Below are 15,911 nucleotides of genomic sequence, written 5' to 3'. Positions count from 1 at the left end.
GCATCCGACTTCGGCTCAGGTCACGATCTCATGGTTCATGGGTTCAAGCCCCGTGTCGGGCTCTGTGCTGACAGCTCAGAGCCTGGAGCTGCTTCAGATTCTGTGTCTCCCTCTCTCTCTGACCCTCCCCTGCTCATGCTGTCTCTCTCTCAAAAGTAAATAAAACATTTAAAAATTTTTTAAAAAATAAACAGTTATCTCTGAGTTTGGGACAGTTAATAAGAGCTGTTGTGTTTTTTTCCCTTCAGTTCACTTCACTTTGTTCATGTATATTTTCTACTTTCTATAATAACATATTTTTTTAACGTGAGAAAGTCCAGAAAGCATTAGAAATAGGGGCGCCTGGGGGGGATGGTGTGCTCTGTCAGTTGAGCATGGAACTCTTGATCTCAGCTCAGGTCGTGATCCCAGGGTCGCGGGATCAAGCCCCACATCAGGCTCCATGCTGAGTGTGGACCCTGCTTGGGATTCTCTCTCTCCTTCTCTCTGCGCCTCCTCCACTCACACACATGATCTCTTTCTCTCTAAAATAAATAAACAAATAAATAAATAATCTCTGAAGTTAAAAAAATTAAAATTTAAAAATTATACCAACGTATTATTTGTAAATCTGCACCTCAAATTTCCCATAAAATGACTGCACATGCTCAGGATCCCACCAAAAACCGATGTTCCCCATGGCGGACCCGTCCTGACTGACCCAGAGCCGCGGGGTGGCCTGCACTCCAGCCCCAGCTGTCCTGTGAACCCCAGAGAGCAGCGGGCCCGGCTGGGGCGCCGCCAGACGGCCGCCCCCCGCGAGGTCTGCTCCCTGCTTCGACACGGCTGTTCTCCCGAACGCTACGTCTGTGTGTGCGGAAGCCCACAGCTGCCACGCTGTCGTAACTCAGGAACCTCAGGAGCACCACGCGGTCACCCGTCAGAACAGAGCCACGTGTCACAGGAATCCTATGTGCTGAGGACACTGAAATGCTGCAGCTTATTTAAAGATAAGTTTTTCAAGTTGGGCTTCTAACTCGTTTTCAAAGAAACTGAGCAGAACTCAAATCACAGCCCAGCTGTCACATTCCTGGCCTGTGACCGCACCGCGCGGGGCTGGAGAACACAGCAGTGCGCGTCTGCAGAGCCGAGAGCTTTGCCAGACCACCGGGAACAAATGCCTTCCACCAGCCAGATTCGAGATCGACACCCGCCAAGCATGACAGGCGCGTCCCCCGTGGCCAAATCGCACAAGCTATGAGCAGCTGGGTCTCTGTCACACTGACGGATCCCTGCGCCGTGGCTCCAGCCCCAGACACCCCACGGCCTGTGGCACTGCCTGCGGCACAGACCCACGGGGCCGAGGTCAGAGGCTGCCTCTGTCTTCCCCTTCCGTCGGTGCCTTTCTTCTCCTCCACGTGCAAATTCACAGACACATCTACCCCTGATTGTACCCCCAGGCCCCTCCACTGCCCCACGCGCATGTCCACAGGAGGGGGCTGCACAGCTTCCACCGTGCAAAACCACAGCACACGCTTGGCTCTGGTTCTGTGGTTTCGTGTGCGCACTCACGGGGGGTGTGCAAAGCCGAGGGTTCTGTGGTTCCTGTGAACATTCATGGGTGTGTGTGTACAAGGCTGAGGGTTCTTTGGCTTCATGTGCACACTCACAAGGTGTGCAAGGCTGAGGGTTCTGTAGTTTCTGTGCACATTCACAGGGAGTGTGTGTGCGTGGCTGAGGGTTCTGTGACTTCATGTGCGCACTCATGGGGCATGTGTGCAAGGCTGAGGGTTCTGTGGTTTCTGTGCACATTCATAAGGAGTGTGTGTGCAAGGCTGAGGGTTCTGTGACCTTGTGTGCACACTCATGGGCAGTGTGTGCGAGACTGAGGGTGTTTGTGGCCGGGTCACAGGCCAGTCGCGGCGGCAGGTCGGAGCTCCCGGGGCCATGCCTCGCAGACAATTCACTGGCTCGCTCTACGATGGGACTTAAATAAGAAGAGTAACAAGTGCCACGAAGTTGAATTCTAACATTGTCCTGGGCCGCACGTCTAAATTCCACCAGTAGGAAGTTGCTTTTCTGTAAAATGTGCAAACCTAACACACGCACCATGGTTTCCAAAATAACAGCAATGTCTGAGTTTTCTGGAATCAGGAACAGCGTCGGCCTTCAGCCTGTTCTCCCAGCGGGGCCCGCCCTTGCCAGCCCCCTCCCAGCACCAATAACATCAGGTGTCACCTTGGCCCTGACGTGTGTCCACAGCGCCCGCCACTCTCGCAGCCCTGGTTCTATGGCCGCTGTCTTCACGCGGCCTCTTTCCCTGCATGGACACAGCAGCCCCAGGCCTTCCTGTCGCTGTCACGCTGCAGGACACACACAGTGAGCTCTACAGCTTCTTCCGTAGCGTTATTCTGCCATCACCCTGCTCCCGTGGCGGCACATTCGTGACCCATCCCCACGGCGGCTACTCCTGTCTGGCTCCCAGGCTGCCTTGCCGCCGAGCACCTCTGGACAGCCCTCCACGCAGTCGGACAGTCACCCGTCTCATGGGCCGTGTGTCTCTGGGCAGAAGCTGGGGGCCGTCGGCCGGGCACCCGCACGCGGGCTGTGGCTCTGCCCTCGGTTTTCGGGTTCCGCCCGCGCAGGCGCCCGCAGGAGACTTCGGTGTGAAAGTGAACTCGCGCTCTCACTCTGCCACGGGGCCCGGCTGCTCTGCCCTGACTACGGCCAGCCTGCGGGCACAACACCCGATGGTGCACAGTGATAGTTGTATTCAATGACCTTTGAAATTCTGTTAACTTTAGTCATGCAAGACTCACAGCTTCACACGCGTTTTTCAGTTTTGCTCTGACAGTGTATTTGTCAGGGGAGGCGGGAAACACCTGAAATAACAATGTTAGGCTCCGGCTCCCGCGGATGCCTCCCCGGGGCCCCAGGACGGTCGCGCGCAGGGGACACCGAAGGGGCGTTATCGCTGGATCTGCGTCACGATGAAGCCATCGAGCTACGGACATGGGTGCAACACGCATCTCTGAGCCCCCGCAGGGCACAGCAGGCAACAGGCTAGACGGGGCGGGTGGAGGGTGTGCAGGGCAGGGCTGCGGGGAGCGGAAGCAGGAAGCAGGTAAGGCTTGTAGAGGGGCCGGGGGAGGCTCGGCGCCCGGGGGGGAGCGGGGCCTGAGGGACGCAGGCCAGCGCAGGCAGGGTACGGAAGGACGGACGAGCCAGGGCAACAGCGGACAGCATGTCTTCAGAAGGAAGAAACAGGCCAGCTGTGCGAGAGGACGTGGCTCGTGGGAGGGCACAGCACGGCCGGGCCAGCAAGCGGCCGGAGGAGAGGGGAGGCCGGAGGAGCCAGGGACAGACGCGAGAGGCGTCTGGTCTCCCACGCCCACGAGCGAACCACTGGAAACGTGCCTGTGTGGGAGGGACAGGTGTGACCAAACAGGGACCAGCAGAGACTCCCGCCCTCTCCCGAGCAAGGGCCCTGAGACAGAAGCCCCCCACTGGAGCTAAGGCTGGCCCTGAGGTCTCAGACACCCTTTAAGGGGTCACGCGCCCCAGTTCCTAAGACACAGGAAACTCGGAGCCAAAAGGCATCGGCGAGACTCCACGCCTGGGCACCGCACGCAGTGGGGCCACAGGCACAGGGAACAGTCCCCTGTTCTCAGAGCCGCGCACACAAAAGGTCCAGGCTCCCACCCACTGCAGCGACTGGCACCTGTTCTTACGCCCGGGCGCGTGGGGGGCATGATGACGCCCTCGGTGAGCACACGCGGACCCCCACAGGGAGCAGCCCCCACGACGTCAGCGCCCACATGTGCGCGCCTCCTGCCCAGCTGCCCCACCCACAGCCGCCAGCTCACCCACAGGTGACGGTGCTGAGAGTGGACATCCAGGTCTTTTTCCTCACCTCCCGGGGCAATTGCACCGTCTTTCAGTACTAAGAATGCTGTTAGCACTGGGTCTTCGTAGATGGATTTTATCAGGTTGAGGGAGCTCTTCTGTGTTGATGCTGTTTGAATCATTCATAAATGGGTGAGGATTTTGTCAAACGATTTTTCTGTGTCTGTGAGATGGTCGTATGTTTTACTTATTGATGTGATGTATTGCATTAATCTACTCCCATCTGTTAAACCGACCTTATGTTCCGGGATAAAGCTCTCTTTTACATGTGGCGGAATTGGATTTGCTAGTTATTGTGGATTTTTGCATCTATAGTCGTGAGAAATACTGATGTTAGTTTTCTTCTATTTTTTTCTAATCTTCAATCAGGGTGATACTGGCCTCACTGAGGAAGTTTTGGTGTTCTCTCTAATTTCTTGGAAAAGTTTGTGAAGAAATGGCATTAATTCTTCCTTAAATTTTTGGTAGGAATCACTCGTGAATCCATCTTGTCCTCGTATTTCCTTTGTGGAAAGTTTTTTTCTAACTATTCTTCTAATTTAAGCTCTTTAGTTCTTATAAATCTCCTCAGTTTTCTATTTATTCTTAAGTCACTGTCAATAATTTGCATCTTTCTATGAATTCCTCCATTTGACTCACGCTACCTCATCTGCTCCTGCCCAGCAGCTCATTAGTGAGGTCAGCGGCACGTCCCCACTTCCATTTCAGCAACTGGAGTCTTTTTCCTTGGTCGATTCTCTACTTGGTAACTTCACTTATTCTAACATCTGAGTACACACATTTCTCATCCAGGTAAAACTTGAAATCACCTGTTGATCCTGTAATATGGGGGGTGAGGAGTACTGATTTCTGCATAGTCGAATACACACATACAACTGCGGACACCCAAAACCCTAAGTACAATGGTCTACTGTTGACCAGAAGCCTGACCAATAACATGAACGGTCCATAAACACATAATCTGTGTACATATTACATACTCTACTCTTACAATAAAATACTCTAGAGAAAAGAAAACGTTACCAAGAAAATCATATGAGAACACGCCTTTGCCATATGTACTGTACTTACTGAAAAAACCCACATACAAGTGGACCTGCACAGTTCAAACCTGTGTGGCTCATGGGTCACCTATATGCGTATTTTCTACTCATCTACAGGACCATTTTAGTATGAAAGATTTTCATAAACGTTTTTTGAATTCTGTGAATGTTTAAAGTCTAATTTTATAAGATGACTTATCTAGAAAATAAACTAATTATCCAGAGGTAAGATTCTAAGTTGTGCGGAAAAACCACGGCAGACTGGTGGGAAACAGCACTGACAGAGGAACTCTGGGGGCTTCTGTAATACTTGCTCTGCTTTGAACTTGTAAGTCCCATTTTCTTCAGGCTACAGATAGAATCATGATCAAATCACGATGATACAAATCAATGAATCAGGACGCACTGGTGTCACCCAGCAGTGTGGTCTGCTCCTACCAGCGGTGCTAACGGGCAGGGGAACGGCAGGAAAAACTACTCAGAGTGAAGAGTAAATACAGGTCTCCTGGCAGGCCAGTCATAAGGTAATGCTGCCTATTCCCTCTATCATTTACATTAAAACTCAAAGACTTATTGGGGCGCTTGGGGGGCTCAGTTGGTTAAGTGTCCGACTTCAGCTCAGGTCATGGTCTCACAGCTCATTTGAGCCCCATGTCGGGCTCTGCGCAGACAACTCGGAGCCTGGAGCTGCTTCAGATTTGGTGTCTCCCTCTCTCTGCCCCTCCCCTCTTTCTCTCTAATAGAAATAAACACTAAAAAATTTATGAAACTCAAAGACTCATTATTAGATTACCTTGGGTCTGACATCTGAAAGCATCGGAGCCAGGCAGGAACACCTTGAAGTACTTCTGTTTCTTAAAGTTAGCAACAGGGAGAAAAAAATAGACTCATCTTTAGAAATTCCTTTTTCTTTCTTTCTTTTATAGTCTGACATAAATCATGGGAAACCAAAGGCAAAGTTAAAAGCAATGAGATATTTTCCAGTAGCCCACTTATCCCGGGAAATGAGGTGCAGTCAGTGTTGCCCAGATGTATTTAGTGCAGCTTCAACGACTGCGCTCTGGCTTTACGATGTGACGGAATAACCCAAGGGTGGGCTATCTGCCTGGTCCAAGACCACCCACACCCGCCACAAGGCAGAACTCACCAGGAAGGAAGGGACAAGGGAGGTCAAAGGTGAGGTTCGGAGGGTTCTATGGCCTCCTGCACGAGCGCGTCTACACTGCTGATGGCAACTATGTGAGTCTGTGCCCAGACTGTGTCCAGCAAGCCCCGCGCCGCCCTACCCCCTTCCACTTGTGGGGACGACGACGGACAAGCGCACCCGAGAGTAGGGCTCACGCACGGGCGCCGCGGTGCGCCCGCCAGACCGCGTCTCTGGGAAGCAGGAAACCAGCCTACACTGTGCTGGTGGCGGAAACCGTCCCTGAGGAGCGAGAGGTGCTGCTGAGCTCACAGTCCCAATCGCACTGCTTCCGGACTCGACCACTTTCTCCCTTTGAGATTCTCTTCTGAGGAAGCTGTGGAAGCACAGTCACAAGCCTTCTATCAGCCACCTTTGCTGCGAGTGAGAGAAACGTCAGCACACACGGGCCCTCTGTCCTTCCTGACCCCACGTGGGCCGACGGCCGGCACACACAGCCACCCAGGATTTCCAAACGGGGCCAGTTATGTTTACAAACATGATCCTAGCCTCTGTCCCTGCAAGCCTGCATATGTTTCTAGATACCTGACTATCCCATTACAACAGTATGGAAGTGACAAAACTGGTCTAGTCTGAATTGGATTGCTTAATAATGAAGAAAAATGCTATAAAAAGTAGGGCTCTTGAATTCCAGCTAAGCCTCCCCAAAATCCATGATTGCACAATTCAACTGTGCAACCACAATTTTCATGTTGAAAATCCACGTGTAATTTTGGCTCCTCAAAAACATAACAACTCTCAGTCCGCCAGTGACCAGAAGCCTTCCTGATAATCAGTGAACACACACTTTGAACACCACGTGTGCTGTATACGAAATATTCTCACGATGAAGCCGGCTGGCGAAGAGCAAGTGCACGCACGGGCTGCACTGTTGTCCTGGGAGATGCGTCCAGGTGCTCAAGGGTCAGCGTACCGCTAGGGCACAGCGGGAGCTAATACAACAGGCCCGAGGTCTAAGTATAAATAAAAACTATAAACTTCCAAGAAGAAAACACACAGAAAATCACTGCCGGCTTTGAGTCAGCAAGATTTTTTCAGACATACGTGATCTATGATAGTATCTGGAACACATTTTTTAAAAGTTCTACAACTTGCTAATAATAATGATGAACAATTAAAAATAAGCATACAATATGATGTAGTGTTTAATATCACTCGTTATTTTAAAAAATACAAATTAAAACCACAATAAAAGTACCACAATGCAGAACTTTCCAGAAGCAGTCTTATTTACGATCGACAAGCTGGAACACAACAGAAAAGCTCTCCACATAAAGGAGCAGCTACTGGGACACGTAACGGCGCAGATAAAGGTCCCACGGCCACGGAGTTCTAGAAAAGACAGATATCGAGACACTCTTTGCTCGTGGGTATGGATGTGGACTGACAGTGAAGGGCATGTGGAAGGTCCCAGTGAAGGGAAAGTCCTGCGTCTGGGGCGGCGTGCACCACACGAGTGTGTACTGTCCATATGCACTGACCCGCACTCTGGTCACAGTGAGTGTGACAGCAGTCCCTCTATGAGAGGAACAGAGCCAGCCGTCCAACATGACTCGGGGCACACACTTATTTAGCACAATTGTAGATAAACCATCAACACTGAGTTCACCTTCAATCTTTCCTTTTTAATTCTTATTCAAAAAATATGTTAGTTTTGATTAAAAATATCAAAGTAATGTCTTCCAAAGAAGACATCCAGATGGCCGACACATGAAAAGAGGCTCAACATCACTCATCATCAAGGAAATACAAATCAAAGCCACAGTGAGATACCACCTCACACCGGTCAGAGTGGCTAAAATTAACAACTCGGGAAACAACAGATGTTGGCAAAGATGCAGATAAACAGGAGCCCTCTTGCACGGCTGGTGAGAATGCAGATGGGTGCAGCCGCTCTGGAAAACAGTGTGGAGGTTCCTCAAAAACTTAAAAATAGAAACCCTACAACACTAGCAATAGCACTGCTAGGAATTTACCCAAAGGATACAGGAGTCCTGATTAGAAGGGTCACATGTACCCCCATGTTTAGAGCAGCACTATGGACAACAGCCAAAGTATGAAGAGAGCCCAAATGTCCATCAACTGAGGAATGGATACAGAAGATGTGGTATACGTATCCAACGCAATACTACTTGGCAATGAGAAAGAATGAAATCCTGCCATTCGCAGCAACGTGGATGGAACTGGACAGTATTATGTTAAGTGAAGTAAGTCAGCCACAGGAAGACAGATGATACATGTTTTCACTCATATGTGGAATTTGAGATGCTTAACAGATAACCATAGGGAAAGGGAAGGAAAAATACCTTACAAATAGACAGGGAGGCAAACCATAAGAGACTCTTAAATAAAGGGAACAATCTGAGGGTTGGTGAGGGTGGGGGTTGGGAAGGCACGCAAATGGGGGAGGGGCACTGAGGAGGGCACCTGTTGGGATGAGCACTGGGTGGCTGGGTGGCGTATGTAAGCGATGAATCACGGGAATCCACTCCTAAAGCCAAGACTACACTGTACACACTGTTATGTTAGCCAACTAGGCAATAAATTATTGGTTTTTTAAATTTTTTAAAATATTTCTTAATTTTTTTGGTTAGTATTTGCCATTTTATTTTTTTAAATAGTTTATTGTCATGTTGGTTTCCATATAATACCCAGTGCTCATCCCCACAATATTTCTTTACTTTTGAGAGACAGAGACGAGCAGGGGAGGGGCAGAGAGAGGAGGAGACAGAACCCAGAGCAGGCTCCAGGCTCCGAGCTGTCAGCACAGAGCCCAGTGCAGGGTTCGAACTCGCAAACCATGAGATCATGACCTGAGCTGAAGTCCGACGCTCAACCGACGGAGTCACCCAGGTGCCCTGACAAAAAGTTATTTAAAAAACATATGGAATGGGGCGCCTGGGTGGCTTAGTCGGTTGAGCGTCCGACTTTTGCTTGGGTCATGATCTCGCGCTTCGTGGGTTCGAGCCCCGCGTCAGGCTCTGTGCTGACTGCCAGCTCAGAGCCTGGAGCCTGTTTCAGAGTCTGTCACTCCCTCTCTCTCTGACCCTCCCCTGCTTACGCTGTCTCTCTCTCTCTCCTAGAAAAAAAAAAATTAAAAAAAAAACAAAACCATATGGAAGTATAGAAAAATATCTTGTTTTCCCCTTCACATACTTAAAAAAGTAGTCAGGATGAGGGTTAGTAGTAAAACTGAGATTGTTTTCATGACCATTTTCTATACGGTACAATATCGTAGACTTAAATATGCATTGACTGGGGCACCTGAGTGGCTCAGTCGGTTGAGCGTCCAACTTCGGCTCTGGTCATGATCTCATGGTTCGTGGGTACGAGCCCTGTGTCAGGCTCTGTGCTGAATGCTTGCTCAGAGCCTGGAGCCTGTTTTGGATTCTGTGTCCCCTTCTCTCTCTGCCCCTCCTCTGCTCACGCTCTGTCTTACTCTGTCTCTCAAAAATGAATAAATGTTAAAAAAAAAAAAAACACGAGAAAAAAAAAGAATATGCACTGACGGCATAGAACTGAAGGACCCGTTTCACTGTTCCCAGGAGCCCTGGTGTCCATAAGATACTTTTCACTTTAAGGTATCTTATAATTTGTAAAAAGAGAGTACTGAGTAAACCGTGTCATTATTATATCACCCACATAATTTGAGACATTCTGGGTTCAAGCAAGTGTGAACCTTCATTGCATCAGAAATTGCTCTAAATTCAATCTTCCTCTTGACTTTCCCATCTTCTATAAATGAGTGATTGTTCCTGGAAATAATGAGCTTTCCTCACTTAAGTATTCCTGTGTTTCAGGCACGGAAACTAATGATTTTTGAGCACATCCGAATTTGGAATTTTCTCCCTGCTGTTCACCCCCAGGGCGCGGGTGCTGTCTGTCCCTGGCCAGGCAGGAGGTGGTCAGGTGCACCACTGTGCTCAGAAATAAGCCTTGGGTCCCAGCCGAGTCCTTGCTACTGAATGGCACACATGGGTTTTCTGGGGGGAAATGGGTGGAAGTCACAGCTGCAACCCAGGAATGGAATGTCTGCAGGCTGAGCGGCTCAATCAGGAGAGTAGCCAGGACACCAGCTCCCAGGTAACTCAATGTAGAATCTCTCCAGGTGTGACCTGAGGCCCAACTGCCCCAAAATTTCAGATGAACTTGTGGAAGTTCACACTTCCAGTATCGTCCATGCATCTGTGGACACACAAGGTCTAGGATAGGGGCCAAAACATCTTGATTTCCAGAAACACTTACTAGACCTTTCTGCAAACTCATTTTTTTTTTTAATTTATTTCTAGGGGAGAGAGAGAGAGAGACAGCGTGATCAGGGGAGGGTCAGAGAGAGAGGGAGCCACAGACTGAAACAGGCTCCAGGCTCTGAGCTGGCAGTCAGCACAGAGCCCGACGCGGGGCTCAAACCCATGAACTGCGAGATCACGACCTGAGCGAAAGTCAGACGCTTAACCGACTAAGCCACCCAAGCGCCCCACTGCAAACTCATTTTGCATATCACCATTTCCCAGCACAAGTGGAAATAGATGCGGTATTTGTCCAGATCATGTGAGCCATAAATTTACAGCCACGGAGGCTGTTCGTTTTGACCACTGCTGGCAGGAGGGAGGTCATCCACCCTCGACTCCTGGAGTTGGTGCTGCCACAGAGGGCACACACTGGCCACCTGTCATCTTGCACGCGGACTACAAGCCGCCCTCCCTGTGCCGCGGGAGCCCGACACGTCGACGGTCTTGTAGCCCAGCTTCCTTCCTTTCTCCCCAGAGACTTCGTGGAGCAGCCAGAACTTGAAACGAATACCTTATATACATCTGTGCCTCACCTTCTTAATTTATCCCTTGGAGAAGTTATGCCTGTATGACCACGAAGGATCGTTTTCCGGTACAATATTTTGGCTTTTATAGAAAATTACTTGAATATTAAAATAAGCAGTGAGACAAGCAGGCTTCCTAGTCCTCTCGTCTGTGTTGCACTTAAATTTATGGCTTGGCTGTTGACTTTGCTAGAATCTGCAGAACATTTTCCAAAAGGAAGGTACTTAGACTGTTAGGTTCCTTGGAATGAAATTAGATTTCAGGATGTGGGCTCGGTGAGACGGTCAGGAAATATCTGGGCATGATATATGCTTCAGAACCAGAACACTGTTTATGAAAGCAAATTTAAAAGCACTCAATGGCTAAAAAAAAAGAGTGTTCTTGCCACATTAATAAAAACAGAATACATATTGCCTTCCATAGAATAAAAATAAACTGTTTTGAAAACCTGATCTGGAACTCAGGTCCAGGGCACAAATCTAGGATGGAGAACATTCCTGGTGCCCGGGTCTCCCTACCGAGTAGGACGCAGGCTCTGCTCTCATTTCCGCTGCCAACAGTCCTGCACACTCTGGTCCCGCCTCTCTTCGGGGTCCCTTCCCGGCCCTCCCTAGTGGCTCTCTGGCTCCGGGGCCCTCACCCACGTGGCACCCTGGGGGTGCTGTGCCAGGCACACGGTGGAGCTGGAGTCGGCCCGGTGGAGCTCAAATCCTACCTCACACCACTGAGCCCACGCAGGCCAGCATCTTCGTGCCGTACCTTCCTTACCTGCTCCATGAAGATATTTAAGAGCCCACTTCCTAAGGATGTGATTACATAAATAAAGCACTTGGAATACTGACCTGTTAAGTATATGTAAATGTTTAAATTAAACTCAAGCTTTTTTTTTTTTTTTTTGGCTCCTTGTAAAAATTAGGCTTGGGTGTGTGGCCAAGAAAGAAAATTCTAAACAAACCCACTACAGCCACGTGCAGGGAGGCTGGCGTGTGACCTGGTGGCAGAGCGTGCTGGCATCAGAGGCAAGAGGAAAATGAGTTGATGGCTGGTTTGAGTCCAGGAAAGACGGGCTTGGCACCCGCTGTGCCCACGGCCTTGGCCAGCGCACCCTGGGTCCTCTGGCACCCACCCAGTGCACACGAGGGTCACGAAGCCTGCTTCATGCGGTACTGGGTCACGCCCGTGCACACGTCTCATATATGCACACTTTGTACAACATAAGATAAAGACTGTCTACCGAGCCCCAAAATCCACCACATGTGCGCTCAGATCCCACAACATCCCAATCCTCTCAGTGGAGAAGAAAGCAATTCAAGAATCACAGAGGTTGTAAAATTCAACAACCTAATTTTACAGATAAAACCAAGGCTCAAAATGTTAAATCTGGAATCACGGCAAATATATAGGATTCATCATTATTATTTAAATCTCTTCAGGAGATAACTGCTGAAACAAAATTAATAGCAACACATGGAGTTTATAACACATTGGAAAATAAAATGTGTTACACAGACAGTGTGAAGACTAGAGCGGAGAAACGGATGCTTACTGTCGTAAGGTTCCCACACGGCAGCTGCGGCAAGTGACAATGGAGGCCCACGGTCCCAATGAAGGACGTGCACTAGAACCGTGGATTGCGAGTGACTTGCTCTGCGAGTGTTCCACAAGATGGGCAAACGTTTCTAATAAACTTTAACTTGATAAACAAGCTATGTCTTGCAATACAAGTAGCACACGACATCAAATGTCACATGATCACAACCTAGCCGATGGTTCTCTCTCTGTGTTGCTGTGGGATTGTGGGTGATCGTCCCCCATGCTCGGATGCTCTGTCTCAGGCCACGGTGTTTGTCAGAAATCAGTGATTTTTCAGAATGTTGGAAGGTGCCCACAACTGGCACTAGTGTATTTGATGCCACTCAAAGCACTTGTGGACAGTCCTTTGCTTTTCCATCCAAGAGGAGCTTAGGAATGCTCTCCTTCATTCTAGGTGAGGCCGCCTGCAGACATAGACCCTTTCCTCTGCTGTCTGATTGCCAGGTACAGTAAATATAGTATATGACAAGAGTTTATTAATACTGTAGTCGACATCTGTGTGAGTATACAATGACCTCCATGCAGAAAAAAGTTGAAAAGAAAGGCGATGATTACAGTGGAAGTTAAGAAGGAAATCATCGAGAATTATGAACGCGGTATTTGAGTGGCCGAAATGGCAAGATTTTATAAGAAGTCTATGTCTGCATCTCATCTGCAGAGGAGGAGAAAAAGGCGGAGAAATTCCTCACTTCACATGAGATCAGGGCGATGTGTAAACTGTGGGAAACAGGGCAAAATGTGGTAGAAAAGCACCACCTGAATAAGGCTGTAGCAGTGTAGGTGATCGATCTGCTTAACGACAACGCAATGTCCCATTTCCATGAAATCTTCAAAAGGAGACAAAATCAAGTGTCACCGGACAGGTTCCCTATTAAAGCTGCACCAAAGGAAAAGAGTCCACGAAGCCAACAGACAGCAGAGATCCCGTTAGTGACAGTGCAAGTCATCCTACACCATAAACCTCCTCCTCTGCCCTCCCTCACACCAGCCACAAAGGTTTTCAAAGGTAAGTGCAGGTTAATTTGTTTATTTTTCTTTATATTTTATATTTTCTTATTATTTTGTATTGTATTACAGTATTTTAATCATTTTTATATGAATATTTTTGGGTTGTGGAGTGAATCATCTGAGTTTCCATTATTTCTTATGGGGATATTCGCTTTGATATGCAAGTGCTTTTAATTACAGGCATGTTTCCGGAACAAATTATGCTCGCAAACCACAGTTTTACTGTATGTATAAACCACACAGCAATCTTGAATTAACAAAACAAGGGGTTACACACAAAAGCCAGAAAAAGTGAAGAAGTAGATGTACAAAAAGTATCTAATTGAGCCAAAAGGAGGCAGGGAAAAGGAACTGAGTACCAAATGGGCAAATATAAAAAAGGTGAAGCAAGATGATAGGCTTAAACATGATCTAATAATAATCTTAACAAATGGACTTATCTAAACACTGACTGAAAGGCAGAGATAGTCAAATTGGTTAAGAGTAAAACAAAACTAAATACCGCCTATAAGAAATGGAGGTCAGCAATCTCTATCAAGATAACACCAGCATTCTTCACAGAGCTAGAGCAATCCTAAAATTTGTATGGAACCAGAAAAGACCCCGAATGGCCAAAGCAATCCTGAAAACAAAAGCAAAGCGTGAGGCATCACAATCGCAGACTTCAAGATGTATTACAAAGCTATAATCATCAAGACAGTATAGTACTGGCACAAAAACAGACACACAGATCGATGGAACAGAATAGAGAACCCAGAAATAGACCCACAAACATATGGCCAGCTATTCTTTGACAAAGCAAGAATGAATTTCTAATGGAATAAAGATGGTCTCTTCAACAAATGGTGCTGGGAAAACTGGACAGTGACATGCAGAAGAACGAACCTGGACCACTTTCTGACACCAGACACAAAAACAAACTCAAAATGGATGAAACATCTAAATGTAAGACAGGAAACCATCATAATCCTAGAGGAGAAAGCAGGCAAAAACCTCTCTGATCTCGGCTGCAGCAACTTCTTACTCAACACGTCTCCAGAGGCAAGGGAAACAAAAGCAAAAATGAACTATTGGGACTTCATCAAGGTAAAAAGTGTCTGTACAATGAAGAAAACAATCACCAAAACTAAAATGCAACCGACAGAATGGGAGAAGATATTTGAAAATGACATATCAGATAAAGGGTTAGTATACAAAATCTGTAAAGAACTAATCAAACTCAACACCCAAAAAGCAAATAATCCAGTGAAGAAATGGGCAAAAGACATGAATAGACACTTCTCTAAAGAAGACATCCAGATGGCCACAGACACATGAAACAATGTTCAACATCACTCATCATCTGGGAAATACAGATCAAAAGCACAATGAGATACCACCTCACACCTCTCAGCATGGCTGACATTAACAACTCAGGTAACAACAGATGTTGGCGAGGATGCGGAGAGAGAGGATCTCTTGGCACTGCTGGTGGGAATGCACACTGGTGCAGCGACTCTGGAAAACAGTATGGAGGTTTCTCAAAGAATGAAAAATAGGACTACCCTATGACCCAGGAATTGTACTACTAGGTATTTATCCAAGGGATACAGGTGTGCTGATTCGAAGGGACACATGCTCCTCAGTGTTTATAGCAGCGCTATCGACAATAGCCAAAGTATGGAAAGAGCCCAAATGTCCATCGATGGATGAATGAATAAAGAAAATGTGGTATATAGATACAATGGAGTATTACTTGGCAATCAAAAAGAATGAAATCTTGGCATTTGCAACTACTTGGATGGAACTGGAGAGTATTATGCGAAGTGAAATTAGAGACAGACAAATATCATATGACTTCACTCATATGAGGACTTTACAATAGGAAACAGATGAACATGGGGGAAGGGAAGCAAAAATAATATAAAAACAGGGAGGGGGATAAAACATAAGAGACTCTTAAATACAGAGAACAAACTGAGTGTTGCTGGAGGCGCTGTGGGAGAGGGGATGGACTAAATAGGTAGGGGCATTAAGGAATCTACTCCTGAAAAAATTGTTGCTAACTAACTAACTTGGATGTAAATTAAAAGATAAATAAATTATAAAAAAAGAAAAAAGGCACTTCAAATAAGAGACCCACACAGGTTAGAAGACAAGAATAGAGAAATAGTCTCCTAACACTAGTCAGTAGAGAGCTGGCGTGGCTGTCTTTACACCAAAGTGTATTTCAAACCAAATAAAGAAAGAGACTGTTTCCCGAGAGTGATAATCCTAACCTAACAAAGGAGCTTCAAAACATTCAAACGACGATTGCTGGCGTCAGAGGGAGGAAGAAGTTCTAGACAGAGACGTGAATACCAGTCTTACTGGCTGATGAAG

At 47.6% G+C, this 15,911-nt stretch overlaps 1 protein-coding gene across 1 annotated transcript in view; it reads right to left on the bottom strand.

Moving 5' to 3' along the window:
* Positions 1-15,911, bottom strand: part of WDR27 (WD repeat domain 27) — a 161,122-nt gene that overhangs the window by 51,892 nt on the left and 93,319 nt on the right. The window contains 1 exon segment of the mRNA XM_077757378.1: positions 5,722-5,782. Coding sequence (XP_077613504.1) covers positions 5,722-5,782 — 61 coding nt within the window.

Source organism: Crocuta crocuta, unplaced genomic scaffold (genome assembly GCF_008692635.1).
Source record: "Crocuta crocuta isolate KB4526 unplaced genomic scaffold, BGI_CrCroc_1.0 scaffold506, whole genome shotgun sequence".
Classification (NCBI taxonomy): domain Eukaryota; kingdom Metazoa; phylum Chordata; class Mammalia; order Carnivora; family Hyaenidae; genus Crocuta; species Crocuta crocuta.
Note: the sequence above shows the minus strand (reverse complement) of the source record. Positions and strands in the feature narration are given on the sequence as shown.